The 16578-nt window shown below is 37.1% G+C and overlaps 2 protein-coding genes across 4 annotated transcripts; both read left to right on the top strand.

Moving 5' to 3' along the window:
- The first annotated feature begins 1322 nt into the window (after window positions 1-1322).
- Window positions 1323-8487, top strand: mfsd10 (major facilitator superfamily domain containing 10). Of its 2 annotated transcripts, none has more exons than XM_041786600.1 (13): window positions 1323-1393; window positions 2962-3149; window positions 4108-4204; window positions 4297-4400; window positions 4613-4771; window positions 4983-5174; window positions 5978-6080; window positions 6193-6304; window positions 6403-6511; window positions 6618-6708; window positions 7500-7547; window positions 7723-7812; window positions 7911-8487. In XM_041786600.1, the coding sequence occupies exons 2-13, from the start codon at window positions 2997-2999 to the stop codon at window positions 8012-8014; spliced, it is 1362 nt and encodes a 453-aa protein (XP_041642534.1). In that variant the 5' UTR covers window positions 1323-1393; window positions 2962-2996; the 3' UTR covers window positions 8015-8487. The 2 variants fall into 2 exon arrangements, with proteins under 2 accessions (XP_041642534.1, XP_041642532.1); XM_041786598.1 differs by having other exon boundaries at window positions 1324-1393; window positions 2915-3149.
- Window positions 8488-8815: 328 nt separating this feature from the next.
- Window positions 8816-16345, top strand: LOC121509726 (selenocysteine insertion sequence-binding protein 2-like). 2 transcript variants are annotated; one of them, XM_041787357.1, is made up of 18 exons: window positions 8816-9036; window positions 9491-9621; window positions 11153-11324; window positions 11411-11486; window positions 11589-11782; window positions 11979-12063; window positions 12145-12239; window positions 12927-13073; window positions 13193-13282; window positions 13414-13503; window positions 13600-13732; window positions 13884-14050; window positions 14156-14279; window positions 14373-14565; window positions 14718-14938; window positions 15466-15590; window positions 15730-15922; window positions 16062-16345. In XM_041787357.1, the coding sequence occupies exons 1-18, from the start codon at window positions 9028-9030 to the stop codon at window positions 16187-16189; spliced, it is 2373 nt and encodes a 790-aa protein (XP_041643291.1). In that variant the 5' UTR covers window positions 8816-9027; the 3' UTR covers window positions 16190-16345. The 2 variants fall into 2 exon arrangements, with proteins under 2 accessions (XP_041643291.1, XP_041643290.1); XM_041787356.1 differs by having other exon boundaries at window positions 8817-9036; window positions 15466-15620.
- Window positions 16346-16578: the final 233 nt, after the last annotated feature.

Here is a 16578-nt window from a genome sequence, read left to right as displayed (position 1 = left end):
ATTTTACTTGAAGTTCCCTACATTAACTTTAAATGAAGGAAGAATACATATGAACTTTTCAAGAGGTGAGTGGCATATTGAAATGCTTTCTCAAGCTTGCAAATTTCTGTTAAACCGCCTTCTAATGCTGGCAAACTAAACTAGAGCTCACATGCATTTGTAAATATTTTTAATATACATAGATATTTATCTGTCCAAATGAGATTTACTGTAGGTTGAGAAAATATTTATATTCATACTGTCAGTTCTGATTTGAGGAAAAAATAGATTCCTGTTCCTTATGCTCAGTCAAATTGAATGTTTTTTGTAAGAACCACAAATAAATAATACACTCACTGACTACAAGATGATCTATTTGAAATGGTTTATCTTATTTAAATTATGTTTTTGTAATTAAGGAGAATTTATTAGTGGAACTCAATGCTGGCACCTGTTTAATACCATGGCAACAAAATATAACTTCTAAGTATCCAATATTGGTTACTTTATTGTGCATTGACAGCTACAGGAACATGAGTGGAACCGTCAAATTATTTTCCAGTTCCTATAGTGATGGGAATTGCAGCTCTGAAGTTTGGAGTTTCCATGCTTTTTGATAACTCGGAAATAATGGCAATGCTATCACTATGAAAGAGCTTTTAAGAGTTTGGAAACTTTTACAACTGGCTATTTTGCCAATAGTTTTTTACAATTTAGACTGAGTAGGAGTTTGTCTTTCATTTTTTTAATGAATGACAAACTCCTACTCCAATTAAAACATGGCAACCCAACAATGAATGTCTAGTACTTTGTTTTGGCGTGGTTGTATATTTTAACTTTGTATGAATTTTAAAGATAATTATATATTTTGTAAAGCAATCAGCTAGAAGAATATTGAGATATAGTTTTGCACCACATTGTCCAGCCCTATGTTCAGGTTCTGCCCAGGTTTGTCATTAGTTAACGTTTACTCTAGCTAACAGTGGAGGGGAAGAGCTAGGTGGGAATGTGTATTTAAATGTTTCTTTTTTAGCCTGGGACAAAATAGTTAGACAGAAACGAATATTAGGCATATGCTGTTTAACACACATTCATTTGACGTTTTTACCAGGTGCTGGTTAACAGGGGGTAGAGACATCTTTGATAACTTAAAACTATATTTTTCTGCGTAGGAAAATCTATCATTATGGTACATTAGCGGCCGGAGGGAAGATGTTCACCTCAGCTAAGAAATGTCGCAAGCGCGTGGAACGCGGAAATACGAGCTTACCAGAATCACCCGAAAGCAGCACATTCGTCTGTTGGCGTTGCTTACGACACACTGTTGTCATCCAAATGTAAGAGGACACCGCTTCCTGGTGTGGACTAAATAAAATGGGCTGATGCTATGAGAAGGTTGAAGTGTTCGAGTCGGGTAAGTAAGCGCCGTGATCTGACGTTTTGATTTAGAAATGTACGAATATAGCGCTGGAGTAGGAGTTGGGGCATTATTTATGTCTGTTGAAGTACAGGAGTTACTGTCAGAGTAGAGGTGATGCTGATGAATTGAGAACAGTCTTCATCGGTACTATACTACGCCAAAATAAATTTGAGAAATGGGTGTTGTTGTGTAAGATAAACAGTTTCAGAGCGTGAAAACATGTTTGCATGTTCTTGCACTCTTTTATTCTCTTCTGATCTCTGTATGTTAGCAGTAGTACATAAATGCTGTGCTTGTTTAAAACTTTGCTTTTATTTGGTTTGTGGTTGATGCTCACAACCACAATTTTAATATGGGTTGCCAAATGTAGAAATTAGTTACATTTAGCTGAGCCTTAGGAAAATTCCCTCTGCTAGTGTTTGTGCTACAAGATTTACCCACCCAAGCTTAGATCACAAATTTACTGACTGTTTACTCTTTCTCACGGATCCCTGTATTTTTGAATCACTCTCATACACTTACATGTATAGGAAAAATGTGGTTCTTGTCACTTAAAACAGAGCATAATTTACTTAGTGCACAGCTGGCCATCATAACATAAAGGTTGCAATCCATTAATCTATAGGTAATGATAATCCAGATTCATATCATGCACGATTAATTTACGTACCTTAAACAGTGTGTTAAGACAGAACCAGTCTTTCAGTGAAATTTGAGGGAACTTTAAGACATCACCAAGGCATAGTAACAAGGAAGTGTTGAACACAATGGGGCTCAACAGTTGGTCAATCATTTCCATGTATTCTGGGACTGTTTAAAACTAGGTATTTGTTGGTATATAAAGCATTAATTAGGGTATTTAAAACCCAAATGCTCCTAGACTTTGAGGGTATTTACTTAGGCTTCATTATGTGTCTGAAAAAGGAGTGAGTCAGAACTGGTGCAGAGTCTTTTAGCAGGAGTTTTAAAAAATGTATACAAGAAAGTGGCTGAAGCTAGTTGTTACCCTCTGAAATTAGAAGACTGGTATGGAATAATATTAGAAATATTGAAAATGGAAAAATTGACTTCCTCTGTGAGAATCCTGAAAAAAAGTCCTATGACAGTTTGAATGTGGATTTTTTTTTTGTCCAACACAAGCAGATTTAAAAAAACAATTAATAAACTGGTATTTTCACACATTTCAAGTTTAAGAAATATTGCAACATCCTATTGAAGCCTATTGAAAATGAATAAGGAGGACTGACAGACTGTATTAGAATAGTAGATCCTGACAGGCCATGAATTTCTGAGCTTAAAGTTCTTAAAGTTTCTTCCCATGCACAGCCAGCTTAGAAGGTACTATAGCTGAAACTAAGATCAGCATTAAATTGTCCTTAAATCGTCTATTTTTTTTTCCAAATATCACATGAAAGACTTTCAAGGACAAGAATTATTTGTATTAGATGCAGTGTTTTCCTTAGAGTTTCTTCTAGGTCAAGTTTATCTGCAGTGTCCTCTAATTTTTAAATTCAGGTTCAAATGCTCCACTTCTAACCCTCACCGTGCCTTTTTCATACAAGCAAGAACAGAAGAGGCACCGTATTCAGTTGAAGGAATGTCAGCTGTAAACAAATCTGCTGAGGATGACGGCTCCTCTTCGTCAAAGGTCATCAAAATTGTGTTTATCCTCCTGCTGCTGGACCTGCTGGGATTCACTGTGATCCTTCCACTCCTGCCTTCAATTTTAGACCATTATGCACAAACGGGGGTAAGTGTTGTTTTTAGGTGTAAATAACACCTTAACGATACTTGTATTTAGAGCACATTTAGACATAGAGGGAAAAATCCTTTCCTGTTGGGAATTTTTAAATTGAAAAAATGTTTCTGTTTCATAAGACAGGCAAAAAAAACGCTGTTTTCCCAAGGAGGGTCCTATACCCAATTGCTCCAAAAACATATTTTCTTTCAAGCTAAACAGTTTGCAGGAATTTTCTTTTATTTTTTGGTGTCATGAATTTCTCAAACAAATTACAAAGTGTGCCACGCAAGAGACAACAGAAACCCTAAATAGACAGACAGCACATGCATACATTCATTTCACTGTTTTAGTGCAATAACAAGTAATTTTTGGTTGTTTTCTCAAGATCGCTGCTTGTTTTTGTGTTTAACTCAAAATTATAAAGTTGGTCTTCCCATGCTAACTTGTTATTTCTCACAACCAAAAACAACTGAAGTTAAGTGGTTATTATGGGGAAACAAGCTATGTCAGATGGAAGTGAGTTAAGATTAACCAGTTAAACCAAAGGCAGAAATTCTTTTGCCCATAAAATAAATAAGTAAATATTACTCATAACAATAATTTCATCATTTTCAATTAAGTTGACTTGGTTGGACAGCGTTGGTTTCAGAAATGTAACTGTCTCTGTTTAATAACAGTGAAACTAACATGTCAAAAGTGGAGCCATTGTTTATTATTTTGACAGTAGACAGCTTTTTGTAAAAATGGATTATGAATGGGACGTGCTGAATAATTCTGATGCCCTGTCAAACAAAGGGGGCTTTGTGTGAAGACTGTGTTCCATGTGGAGAATTCATGAGTGATAAGACTGTGTGTGTGTGTGTGTGTGTGTGTGTGTGACTATTATTGCTGACTCATGCTTAGATTACCTCTTCTTCACTCTAGCTGTCCTCATGTGAAGCATTTTGTGTGTTTTTCTTTGTCACAGGATGTTGTGTATGAGTCCTTGCAGGGTGTTGTGGACTGGTTCAGGGAGGCTGTGGGGATTCCTATGGAAAAGAAATACAACACAGTCCTGTTTGGAGGTAAAGTGGATTGATGGCTACTGAAAAGCTTTACTTGATCAGTGTAGTATGATTAGTTTACAAAGGAGCTGTTTTCATTCTTTGTCTTTCAGGTCTGATTGGATCGCTGTTTTCCCTACTGCAGTTCCTCTTCTCACCCATAACAGGGGCTCTGTCAGACCGCTATGGCAGAAGACCACTGCTCATCCTCACCACAGTGAGTAAAGTGTCACTTGTGCACTACTTTTTTGCATCTTTATTGTTTGTCATTGGTAGCCCCATTTTAAGGAAAATTGTAAAATGGTCATATTTTTCCTGGTTAAACATGTTATCATTCCTTTTGTACAGTTCATTAACCACTTACAAATAACCATGCCAGGCTTTCAATCAGCACTTTTTGATCAGAGTTTAATTGGTGCCTTTTTCCAGCTAGGGCTGATGTCCTCCTACGCTATCTGGGCAGTTTCCCAGAGCTTCAAGATGTTCCTTTTGTTTCGAGTAATTGGGGGCATTTGTAAAGGAAACGTCAGTCTCTGCACTGCCATTGTGGCCGACTTGCCTTGCCCAAAAGCCCGAAACCGAGGAATGGTATGCAGAAAATGTATTGGCTGCATTTCATTGTATGTTTCTGTGTAGGATTATATGTTTAAAAATGCTTTGCTAGTTTACCTTGTCTTCCTCCTTTTAGATATTTCTTCAGGTCAATGTGAAATTCATTGTTATCTTCTATGAGTGTGTTGACCCTCACATTTCAAGTGACTGAAATGTACAAAGAATCCACCATTTCTTTACTCTCCAGGCTATGATCGGCATTGCCTTCTCTGTGGGCTTCACAGTGGGACCTCTGATGGGCGCCTACTTTGCCATTAGCTCAAAAACAACAGGAGGTATATTCTACCAGACTCCAGCACTGCTCGCCTTGGCCTTCAGTGCTGCTGATCTGCTCTTCATTTGGCTCATGCTACCAGAGACACTCACAAATAAAGTCAAGGTTAGATATGTAAAAAAAAAAAAATTACACTACTAGTCATAAGTTTCTCTGCAGTTCAATCTTCCAAAACATATTCTTTCTTGCAGAGTCAAAGTAAAGGTAAAATTTCCAGCAGCTATCCATACATGGCCTCAAGGAATAGTTGAACATTCAAGGATTTGGTCTTATTCACTTTCTTTACACAATTTAAATGATAAGATTAATATTCAACTGCACATCTCTGGTGTTAATTTGGGGCTACTGTCAGTAGCTGACACTCATGCTGATGGTCTCATTACATTATAAGTCATATGTTTTTGTTTCATAACCTACTAAAAACTCCTCACTGACACTTTGTGTAAACATAATTTGGAATAAAATGTTAAAATGTCATTTATCAGACGCTTTTGTCCAAAACAACGTACATCTGAGACAAAGTTCAACACAAGCAAAGATCTAGACTGGAAGAAACATTAGTAAGCGCTATTAAGTGCTTCAAGTCTATTTGGACGCAGGGGCTGCCATGCAGTGTTAAAGGCAATGGGAATGGGAATAGGGGATGTTTTGATTGCTTTTTATACACTTAATGGCCTCTGTTTTGCCTCATGGGTATTAAATGAAGCACTCCATTATTTCTTTAAGGATGCTGGGAATGGGATTTGTTTAAAATGTTACACAGCCCTATACAACACCAAAATATTATATACATTATCATTCAACTCCTTACTAAACTATTTTAGTATCGTCACCAAATTTGTTTTAATTTTTCTGTCTGGGTCATACTATTCAAACTGATCACTTTTTAAAATCTTATTTTACCTTAGGCTTCATCCTCAGGGTCTGGGGACTCCAGGGACCTTCTGAGCCCATTGTCCCTCTTCCATTTCTCAGCTGTTACAAGAACAAAAGATCCGCCTTCCAAAGCAAGTGAGTAGCGTACATTAACAAAGATTCCTGGCAGGTAATTACACCCATTTGACCTATTTAAAAGGAGTAATTGAACTTTGTACACTGATAGCAGATGAAAATGTCTTTACAGGAATGCAGAAGCTACAAGTGCTGGGCCTGATTTATTTCTGCTACCTCTTCCTGTTCTCTGGTCTGGAGTTCACTCTGAGTTTTCTGACTCATCAACGTTTCCAGTTTACAAGGTGTGACTTGGAGATAGAGCCGTCTGCAAAATAAGGCAAAGTGAACGCACCTGAAGAACAGCAATATCATTTCAACAGTGAATTTCTTCTTTTACTAGTATGCAACAGGGAAAGATGTTCTTCTTCATTGGTGTCATCATGGCTTTAATTCAGGGGGGTTATGCGCGAAGAATCAAACCTGGGCACCATATCAAGGCCGTTCGTATGGTATGGTTACCGATTATTTCCAATAGTTAGTACAATATGTTGCTTCAAAGACATGATTCAACAGTGTTTGGTTGTCCTCTCTGATGTCTGTGTTTCTATGTTTTAGGCAATCATAACATTAATCCCTGCATTTATTCTCATCGGACTCTCATGGAGCATGGCGATGCTCTATGTTGGCTTAGCATTATACTCATTTGGTGAGCTGATTCAACACCTAATGTAATTTAAAAACTAGTAAAAACCTTCACTGTTTTCGGGATTTTGCAAAATATATGTGCAGGTATGCATAAATAGTGATTTAATACATGTAAGCACAACAGAGTCAAACCAGGAAATGAGGAAGATAGAAGGCCAGAGTTCTAAATTGTAAGAAATTTTGTACATCTTAAACACTTTTAACGGGGAATATTAAAACTATCACTCTGATTATTTAAATGTGTATATATATATATATATATATAATTTAATTTTATCTCATTCTATGTAATTTTGATATTTTTTTTAATAATCTGCACCTCTTTCTCTATCCAACGAGAGGAAAATTAAGCACTGACAGGTAAAAGAGAGGCCTTGAACAGGGTGTACCAATTTTTTATGATTCTCGTTCTCCATGTTATTGAGCATTTTATTCATATATCCTGATATTGCAAGTTTGAGTGAAATTATATTAAACACAACTCTCAATATTTTTCAGTTTGGATCTGGTGAAGCTCCCCTAAATATTATGGACAAAACTAGAGATCACTTTTCAAAAAGCAGAAAAATTATCAGTCTTCTGAGAAGGTTACATGTTGTGTATGTGCATGCCAAAATGACAAAAAAAAAAGGTTAAATCACTTCCTTACATAAACACAATGCCATCATCCTGGTAGTATTAATATGCTTTGTATGAAAATTAAATGGAAAATATTTATTTGTATAATGGCTTTATTTTTTCAAAATCTATTTTGAATGTATTGCCTTTTTTTGTGTTTACATGTTTTTACAGCAGCTGCAATAGTAGTTCCATGCCTGTCCACTCTTGTGTCTGACCATGGTGAGCTGCTTTATAATTCTTTTTTTGTATTTTTTTTGTTTGTTTGTTTGTTTGTTTTTTTGTTGTTTTTTGTGTTTGTTTTTGTTTTTTGTTTTTTTGTGAAAGCTTACAAACTGTTTTGGAATTAAGTTTATGGGGACACTGTTGCTAATTATCCTTGTGCATACTCCACAAGGCTCTGCCAGTCAGAAGGGCACAGTAATGGGGATCCTACGTAGTTTGGGAGCTCTGGCCAGAGCACTTGGACCAGTGATGTCATCCTCAGGTAAGATACACAAAAGGAAGTATTGGCTGAAACCCAGTTTTTAATGACAAGCATAATTTACTAAGTAAAACAATACGTTTCTGATGTTTTCTTCATAGTGTACTGGATTGCTGGAGCTCAGACATGTTTTCTCCTCACATCAGCCTCCTTTATCATCCCTCTACTTCTCCTTAAAACAGCTGGAAGGCTAAAGGAGGAGTGAGGGATACCAAGAGTCAATTTAGTGTTTGATAGTTTTATTGTGTTATGATGTTTACATCTGTTGGGGGAAAAGCACTGAATTAGAACTTTGACACATGCAAAAAATAATTATTGAGGTTTAGACTGTTGTGCTGTTTCAGCCATGTATCAACACATGGAACAAAATAATGAAAGCACATTGTGCCATATAGAGCAATATTACTAAACAAAGAGTAAACATGATGCCTTTGAATGTAATGTGATGCATATTGTGAATTGCACAGGTTGGCTTGATTTTGGTTGCAAATAACGAGAAGATTTATCAAACATTGCTATCTTTTTATAATGTATTTTATCTATCACCCAGAGTTTCTGTTTTTTTTTTTTTCTTTTAAAGAAGCCCTTTATTTTATATCAATTGCAGGATGTTACTGTTATATTTTGTGATTTATAAAAAATAAAGTATAGACTGAATCAAACACCTTTCTCTGGAAATAAATTATTATGATCAGCATAACCCAATCACATAATTCACTTGTTTAGATTTTATTATGTCGTATGAGAGCACATTGGGAAAAACAGTCCACATTAACAAAAAACGAAATCTCAAAGCTCTACAACATAAACATGTTTGTTCATGAATAATTCAAACAAGAAAGGGTAAAAACGTGTATAAGGTTACTTTTCATTATACTGTGATATATTTTGCTTGTTATACCTTTATATTTGGCCATATAAGTGGTGACTGCGAGACGGATGTTATGAAAGCATAAATGTAACGTTAACTTGGTTGTGGCGTGTTGTTCCGCTGTGAGCTAGAAGGTGTCGCTGTCAGCACTTCTTCTGGCTCACAGCGAGTATCAGCAATTCACGTTGCTATCTAGCTGCTATGCTATCAAACAGGTTGCTTAGCCTTGTTAGCCAACGCGTTATTGCTGCTAATAAATGTAACGTCGTTGTACCAGGGACTTTGACAACACTCGTAAGACCAGTTGAAAATGCGGAGACGTGACGGCATATAGGAAAAACCTGGAAATGGACAAGGTAATAAACTAATACTAACGTAACGGTTGCCTTTAGCCGGTGAGCTAACTAGGAATGCTAACATACGTTGGTGCTCGTAGTTGAGCGCAAGCTAACTTTCATCTAACTTAGACTTATGCAAACGAGTGGCTAAGACCTTTGACAATACAAAAGCTGAAGGTATGGGGTTATGTCTGAAGTTTTGACGGAATACTTCAAGAATTGTACGGTATAATGGGTAATTTATCACACGTTACTTTGAGCTAACAACTGAGTTGTTCTGTGTGGATTGTTACGTTACATTTTGACTGCTGATGAACGCATTTTGTACAGTAATCCTACACAGGCATGTCCTACAGACATTAGTGAAGTAACTCTGGCATTGCATAGCTTACTTGAACTGCAGCCAACAGTGTGATTGTCAAAGGTCGTTTTCAGCAGAGTGTTGTTGAGAGACCATCTTTACTTTTCTCAGGAGAGCAAACTGTCATCTGCTGACCAAAAACACCAGAGGAGACAGAGGAGGGAGCCTGTTGAGCCGCACACAACCTCATCAACACATCTGGTTTTACCAGATCCTTATGTGTCTGATCACAGTTTGAGAGGGTAAGAAAATAATCAGAAATTTAAGTAGAATTTTACTTTACTTAATGACTGGGGAGAAATAGTTCAGGGTTCCCAAGGTCCCTTTTTCACTAAAGGCTGACCAAACGTCTAGTGCAGTAGTACTTTACCTGGCTCTAGAGCCACTCTCTTTTGTGACACATGGATCACCTGATGTTCTAATCAGCTACTGATTAAAAAATGTCAGAAAAATGCTAATTTTACTGTTTTGAATGCCTTTAATGAACTATGGATCAATATTGCAAATGCACAAACACACCAAACAAAGCTACAGAAGGAGATGAGGTGTGACAAAGGGCTTATTGTGGCTCTTTCCATTTGGCCCCTGAGTAAGTCAAGTTTGAGTATCACTGGTCTGGGGATTTTATTTACCTAACATATAATGCGTTGGACATTGTATGCTTTTTCAAATGGTATTGACTTAAACCCCAAAGCACTGTATTGGCTGTCTGAAATTGTAAACAAACTAGCTTCATTGAAAAAATATAAAACTGGAATGAATATTTCAAATGAGGTATACATTATAAAAGTATTTTTGTTGTTGTAAAGACTAAAGTTAGTAAAGCAAATCAAGTTGGTTGCAAGTTTGAGGTTATAGGTTTTCAAGATGGGCAACATCTGTATGCCGAGTTTGGTCATTTCAACATGTCAGCCCAGCAAACAGTGAACATTTGACCAAAGTAGCAACATTCCTAAGAACATAAACCTCTTAAAGGATCATTTACTAGGTTTATGTTCTTTTATATATTTCATACTATGAGGGTATCACGCATGGGGACACATGGCCTCATTTACCAATACCTTCTTGAGATTGTTCTACAATTTGAAGAGAAGCCTGTGTGGGATTCATGACACATTCTTACGCTGCTTAATAGTTGGCACCTGTGTTCTGAAGTTGATGAATGTCAGCGGCTCCTAAGATAGATGCATATGCATGTTTCTTCTAATTAGCATAGAGAAACATCCTTTTACGCCCATGTAAGGTCATTTAAGGGCCATGTGCAAAGAAAGAAGGCCCACTAGAGTAAGAGGAGAAGAAGCACGATGTTAGTAACGTCCTAATTAAAATAAATCATAAAAACAACTGCAGTACTTCCATAGCTCTAAAGTGGATGTAGTGCTACTCCAAATGACACCAAAAGACAATGAGTTGATTATATTGTAGCATCAATAGTAGATGTTAAATATATACCCCTAACAATTTATTGGATGATAGGTTCAGGTTCCGAAGGTTCTTTCTTTCACCAGAATGACATGAATCATGCTGCAATAAGAAAAGCATGTGTGGAGATAAGTTTCTATTGTTTAAGTGTCTGGTAATAAAAAGAAACCCTGCACATGTGGTGTATTTATAATTATAATTTAGCAATTTGCAGCAAAGATCAAATACTGCGTGTTTAAATTATTCTCAGAACACAGAAATGCTTTCACCCCTGACACACCCTTTCAGACTTGTTATATTCATTTGTTTATTTAATTAGTTTTATTATTTTAATCTCTGGACTTTCTGTAGGAACCAGTCAGATGTGAGCTTTAAGCAGAGTCCATCAAAAACAAATGGAATGCCTGCAGGAAGAGGAGGAGATGTGTCAAGGGTTCATGGCTACAGCAGCAGCCGTCGTGTTAGAGAGAACAGCGATGATTTTCTGCAGAGAGAAAGGACTGTACGGAACCCCCAAGCAAAGGTTTTTTTCTTTTTGAGTAAATTTTTACATATGAAACAAAAAATATTCATGATTATAATGTAATCCCTTTTTACCCACCATTACAGACTTCAAAAACCAACAATTATACTCCATCTCAGAGCAAAGGAATGGGCAAGAACCAACGCAATGCTCATAGAAAAGGTAGAAATCACATATTACCATATATTTTTTGTTTTGATGACCACTTTTTATCGCATTAAGTGCCTGCATACACCTCTTTCCCTGCTTGTGATTGGTCAATAGATGTTAGAGGTGCCAGATCTGACTCGAACTCTGGAGAGAAGTCGATACCATCTCAGTCACCCTCGATTCCCTTTGAGGTGAAGATGACTGATTTCCCAGAGTTAGCTGGTGTCATGCCAAGTAAAGCAGACCCTGCTCATTTTCAGAGTGGGTGCTGGGGTCCTATTTCTCAAAGATCTGCCTCTTCCTGGAAGGTGAGTTTGCCAAAATTTCAGTTGTGATATTGAAGAGATGAACACAGTATGTTCCCTGCTGTAAGACAAGGTAACGGTAAAAAAAAAAAAAATGAGATAAGTGATACTAATAGAATTTAATGTATTATTTGAGAGAGTTTATTGAACAAGATTTGTTTATTGTTGTAAGCTGGTTCTGCAATTTTCTTCTGAACAGGCTGGAAAGACAGAGTCCCCTACACAGTCTGATTGCCAAGAAATTGCTAAGAATGTTCAGCCAGATTCTGCCGCTACATTGTTGGGTAGGTTTGAATTAACTGTAGCATAATAACTCGTTATGTATATAGATCATCAGTGTTATTTGTTTTTATTTACATTAACAGATCAGCCAGTGGTGACATCCTGGGCCAACGTCGCCTCTCAACCTCCAAAGAAACCTGTCCCTAAAGAAAAAACAACCAGCAGCAACAGCATGCAGGTGAGATGGTGTCTTTTGTTTTAGATTTTAATGAAGAAGCTAACTTTCCAAAGAGAAGCCTCAGCTCCTGAAAATTCTGGAATGCTTAAAAAACAAAAGGGTTTAAAAGGTAACAAAAACTCTTTCTAGATGTCTTGAATAATTTTGAGCCTGCTGCCTGTTTTTATGTGATAGCTGGTTTGGAGGAGATATGCATCAGGAAACTTGAAGTGAGACTGGTGTAACAGTAAAAAAATACAAGGTGCCAAACTACAGTAATGTGAGGTACTCAGAGTTTTTGGGTCTTTATGTAAATTTGATTCTGTCAGCACAACAGAACAACAACTGTTTGATTAAAACCACAATTTTAAAAAGCTTTATTAAAGTTGAACTTAACAGGGAAGTGAGGCACTTTTTCCATTTTTAGCAACCAAATTGTATTTATTTGCTGTATCAAGTCAATCTGTACTGATAACTTGCCTCACTTTGTACAGAATCTCCACAGTGATCAAGACAGTTGTCTTGGCCAACAAGGTTTTCTATCTAAAAAATATCTCAGAACAAAAAATGATAAACAATTATTGGTATTTTAAATGTGTTGCAGCTTTGTATCTGTTTCTTTGGTAAGTAACCTGTGTTCTCCTCTGCTGCACCATTTCTGTCTGCCCTGTTTTGTTTTGTTTTTTTTGTTTGTTTGTTCCTTGTCAGATGGAGGAATCTGCTGTGGAGCCAGAAGATGAAGCCTCAGGGAAGAAAAAACGAAAGAAAAAGAAGAAAAAAGCTAAAGGTGCTGGTGAAAACGCAGAAGCTGAATCAGAAGTGACAGCAGTGTATCAGGAGCCCCCAAAATTTGAGGTCAGTAAAACCTGCATCATAAGTTTAACTTATTCCAACTGCAGAAGCCACATGTGAGCATTTTTGAAAAGTAAAATCTCTTAATTAAAAGGATATCTGTTGGTCTCTCGTCTTGCCAGGATGAAGAGGAGTTTCCAGACTTGAATGTTGCTTTTACTGGGACTACCAGATTGGTTACAAGCAGCTATGCAGCAAAACTATGCAATGAGGTTAATATAGTTCATTTTTACTCTACAAAAAGAATATGGTCCATCATTACAGAAATGCAAAACTATTACATAGGGGGAGCATTTTAATGTTATATTTGTTGTATGAAAAATGCTTGTAATTTACTTTTTAGGAAAACCAAAAAGATGTTCATCAGTCTGCTGAACAAATTAAGGGAAAATCACCTGCAACAAAATCTGCACCTACAGAGACAACTAAAAAGGCACAGCATGATTTAGTATTTGTCCTAATTTGAACAGATGTCACTGTGAACAAGAGGTTTAACTTATTTTTTTCCATTGTTCTTGAATGTTTTTAGAAAGCTGAAAAGGTATCTGGAAAGAAGAGCAAAGTTCCTGTTCAGCTCGACATTGGAAACATGTTGTCTGTCCTGGAAAAGAAGCAACAGTCTCAGAAAGCCAAGCAGGATGCCAAGCCAGTCATTCTTTCAGGTGGAGTATATTATTATTAGCATTGTGGACTTTCAACTGTAGCTTCCTTATTTCTCTTTTTTTTTTTCAATAGAATAATTCAATACTTAAACTTGTTGTTCTTTAATTTAAAGCCCAGCCCAGTGTAAATCTCGTGTAAATGTCTTACCAGTTGGTGGAGGACTTCCCGTAGTCCAGAAGCAGCCACCAGTCCAGAAGAAAGCACCATGGCAGCAAGATAAAATTGCACACAACCCTCTGGACTCCACCAGCCCCTTAGTGAAGAAAGGAAAGCAGAGAGAAGTGCCTAAAGCCAAGAAACCCACTCCTCTCAAGAAGGTATGTCTATTCTTTTGCTATGAGATGAATAAAAATGTACTCCATTTATTAGGGAGTGTGTTTAGTCTTTACAGCCTTCTCAGTTCATTTCTGCCTGTTCCTTAGATCATTCTGAAAGAAAGGGAGGAGAGGAAACAAAGGCGTTTGCTGGAGGAGATGGGCCTGCTGCCTGAAAATGAGTTCATAGCAGACAAACCCGCAGAAGACCAGTGTGACACCAGTGCCACAGGTAAGAGCGAGATCTTAAAATAATAGAATAAATCAGGTCCTGTCTCTTTTTTATACCCAACGTTGGTGTGTTTATGGTGGTCCTAAATCTCAGGTGAAGTTGGAAGTCCTACAGAGGAGCCTGACGAGGATAAGTCAGAGTTAAATGGCTCTGACCATCTGGACAAAGAGGATGGGCAAGAGCTCGACAAAGAAGAACAAAAGGAAGACACTGCAGAGCAGCAAACCACTTTACCTGTGACTCTCCCAGCCAATCGACCAAAAATCCACAGCAGAAAGTTCAGAGAGTAAGATGGAAAACTGTTGTTTCAATGGTATCACAAATTGTTGTTTGCTGGGTTGGTGTCTTTTGTTCTTGGTTGAGAAATAAAGAAACAGTTCATCCTAAATAGTTTTTTACTCTATGCTAATGTTAGTTGTATTTTGTTGCACATGTCAGTTATTGCAGCCAGATGCTGAGTAAAGATGTGGACAAGTGTGTGACAGATCTGCTGAAAGAGCTGGTCCGTTTCCAAGACCGCCTGTACCAGAAGGACCCAATGAAGGCCCGCATGAAGAGACGCATTGTGATGGGGCTAAGGGAGGTCCTGAAGCACCTCAAACTCAGAAAGGTCAAATGTGTCATCATCTCACCCAACTGTGAGCGCATCCAGTCAAAAGGTAGCCCCCCTGTGCCTCTGAGAGCTTTTCTTTATACGTGTGTAGAGCATTTTCTTTTTTGCTTTCCTGCCAGTCTGACAAAACAGCAGTTTGATGGTTCATTATGCAGATTGACAAAATGAAAGAACTCTTTGGTCCAACTTTGGTTTCTCCAAAAAAAGCAACCATCAATTGTAGTTTCATATCTGTTTTACTTTACAATCTTAAATGAAGGACACAAGTACTGAAATATAAAATACAAACATTGTGGCAGACTTATATTTTTTCAAAGTGAAAAAGGAATAGAATTATTCATCCTAATGTACAAATCATATTACCACAGCTGTTTATTTGCAACCTTTTGTTTCACATGTTTCATTTCTCTAGGAAATGAGATTTTTAATATCGATGAGGTTTTCCTGGTAAAATACATTTAAATAAATAAATAAAATGTACTAATATAAATGTAGGTTCAATGGAAAGGTATGGATGTGAGCTGGAAAACAAATACTGATACTTTAATTAATAGAAAATGTGTCTTTTTGCAGGAGGCCTGGATGAGGCTCTGTACACAATCATTGACACTTGTCGTGAACAGGGGGTGCCGTTTGTGTTCGCTCTCTCCAGGAAAGCTTTGGGTCATTGTGTTAACAAAGCAGTGCCCGTGAGCCTTGTGGGTATCTTCAACTATGATGGTGCACAGGTTGGGTTGATATTCAGCTGACATTTAGTATTACTCATGAAATAAGCATTTATGTTACTAAAATCAGCATTTAATTTGTGTTCCTTTTTTTAATTCTCTTAACCTGCAGGACTTCTACCATAAGATGATCGAGCTGTCCTCTGAGGCCAGACAAGCATATGAGGTGATGGTGTCGAGCTTGGAGCAGTCAGAGCAGGCGGAAGAGGAGCAGACAGCCAACACGAAGGAAGAGCTGGAGGTCAGCAGTCTGACAGAGGCTGTGCCCAGTGCTGAACCCACACAGCTAGAAGAACCAGAATACAGTGAGTTATGTTCATGATTTCCCATACCTGATCTCTATTATATTTAGTTTGTCAAGTTAAATCCCAGTTTTAGCTTGAAGTTCATGAATTTAGCCCTTAAATCCATGCTGCTTATGATGTTTTTGTGTTTCTCCTTTAGTCAAAATTTGGAAGAAAATGTTGGAGAAAGACTACAACCACAAGTTCCTGAACTTTGAGGAACAGATGAACTCCATGCACTTGGACAGTGAATGCACTGACATCCTCGATGAAGAGGAGAAGAGCTGACAGCGGTGAACTTTTTGTGCCTAAAACAAAAAATAAACTGTGATGATGATCACCAGCTTAAAAATGTAGAATGAAAAACCTCAACCTGGAGATTTTGTAAGGAAATTAATCATGATGTTAGTATTTTTTAAATAAATTATGAAATCCTTTGTTTTATTTTTAGGAAGTTATATTTTTGTGTTTAAGATAATCAAACATAGGATGTATATTTTACATATACACTTAAGTCATAAACTGGAAGGTATAAACACTGATTTGGTTACTGAACCAATTCAGTCACTTTAAGAGAAACTACAATATGAATTTAATTAATTTTCTACAGTGATGTCTGTGACTGTGCTCTGAGGATGTGTAGAGGTTTACATGATGAATGTAAGAAGAGTAATCAT

The sequence above is a fragment of the Cheilinus undulatus genome, linkage group 5 (genome assembly GCF_018320785.1).
Source record: "Cheilinus undulatus linkage group 5, ASM1832078v1, whole genome shotgun sequence".
Classification (NCBI taxonomy): Eukaryota; Metazoa; Chordata; class Actinopteri; order Labriformes; family Labridae; genus Cheilinus; species Cheilinus undulatus.
This window is presented reverse-complemented; position numbering and strand designations above follow the sequence as displayed.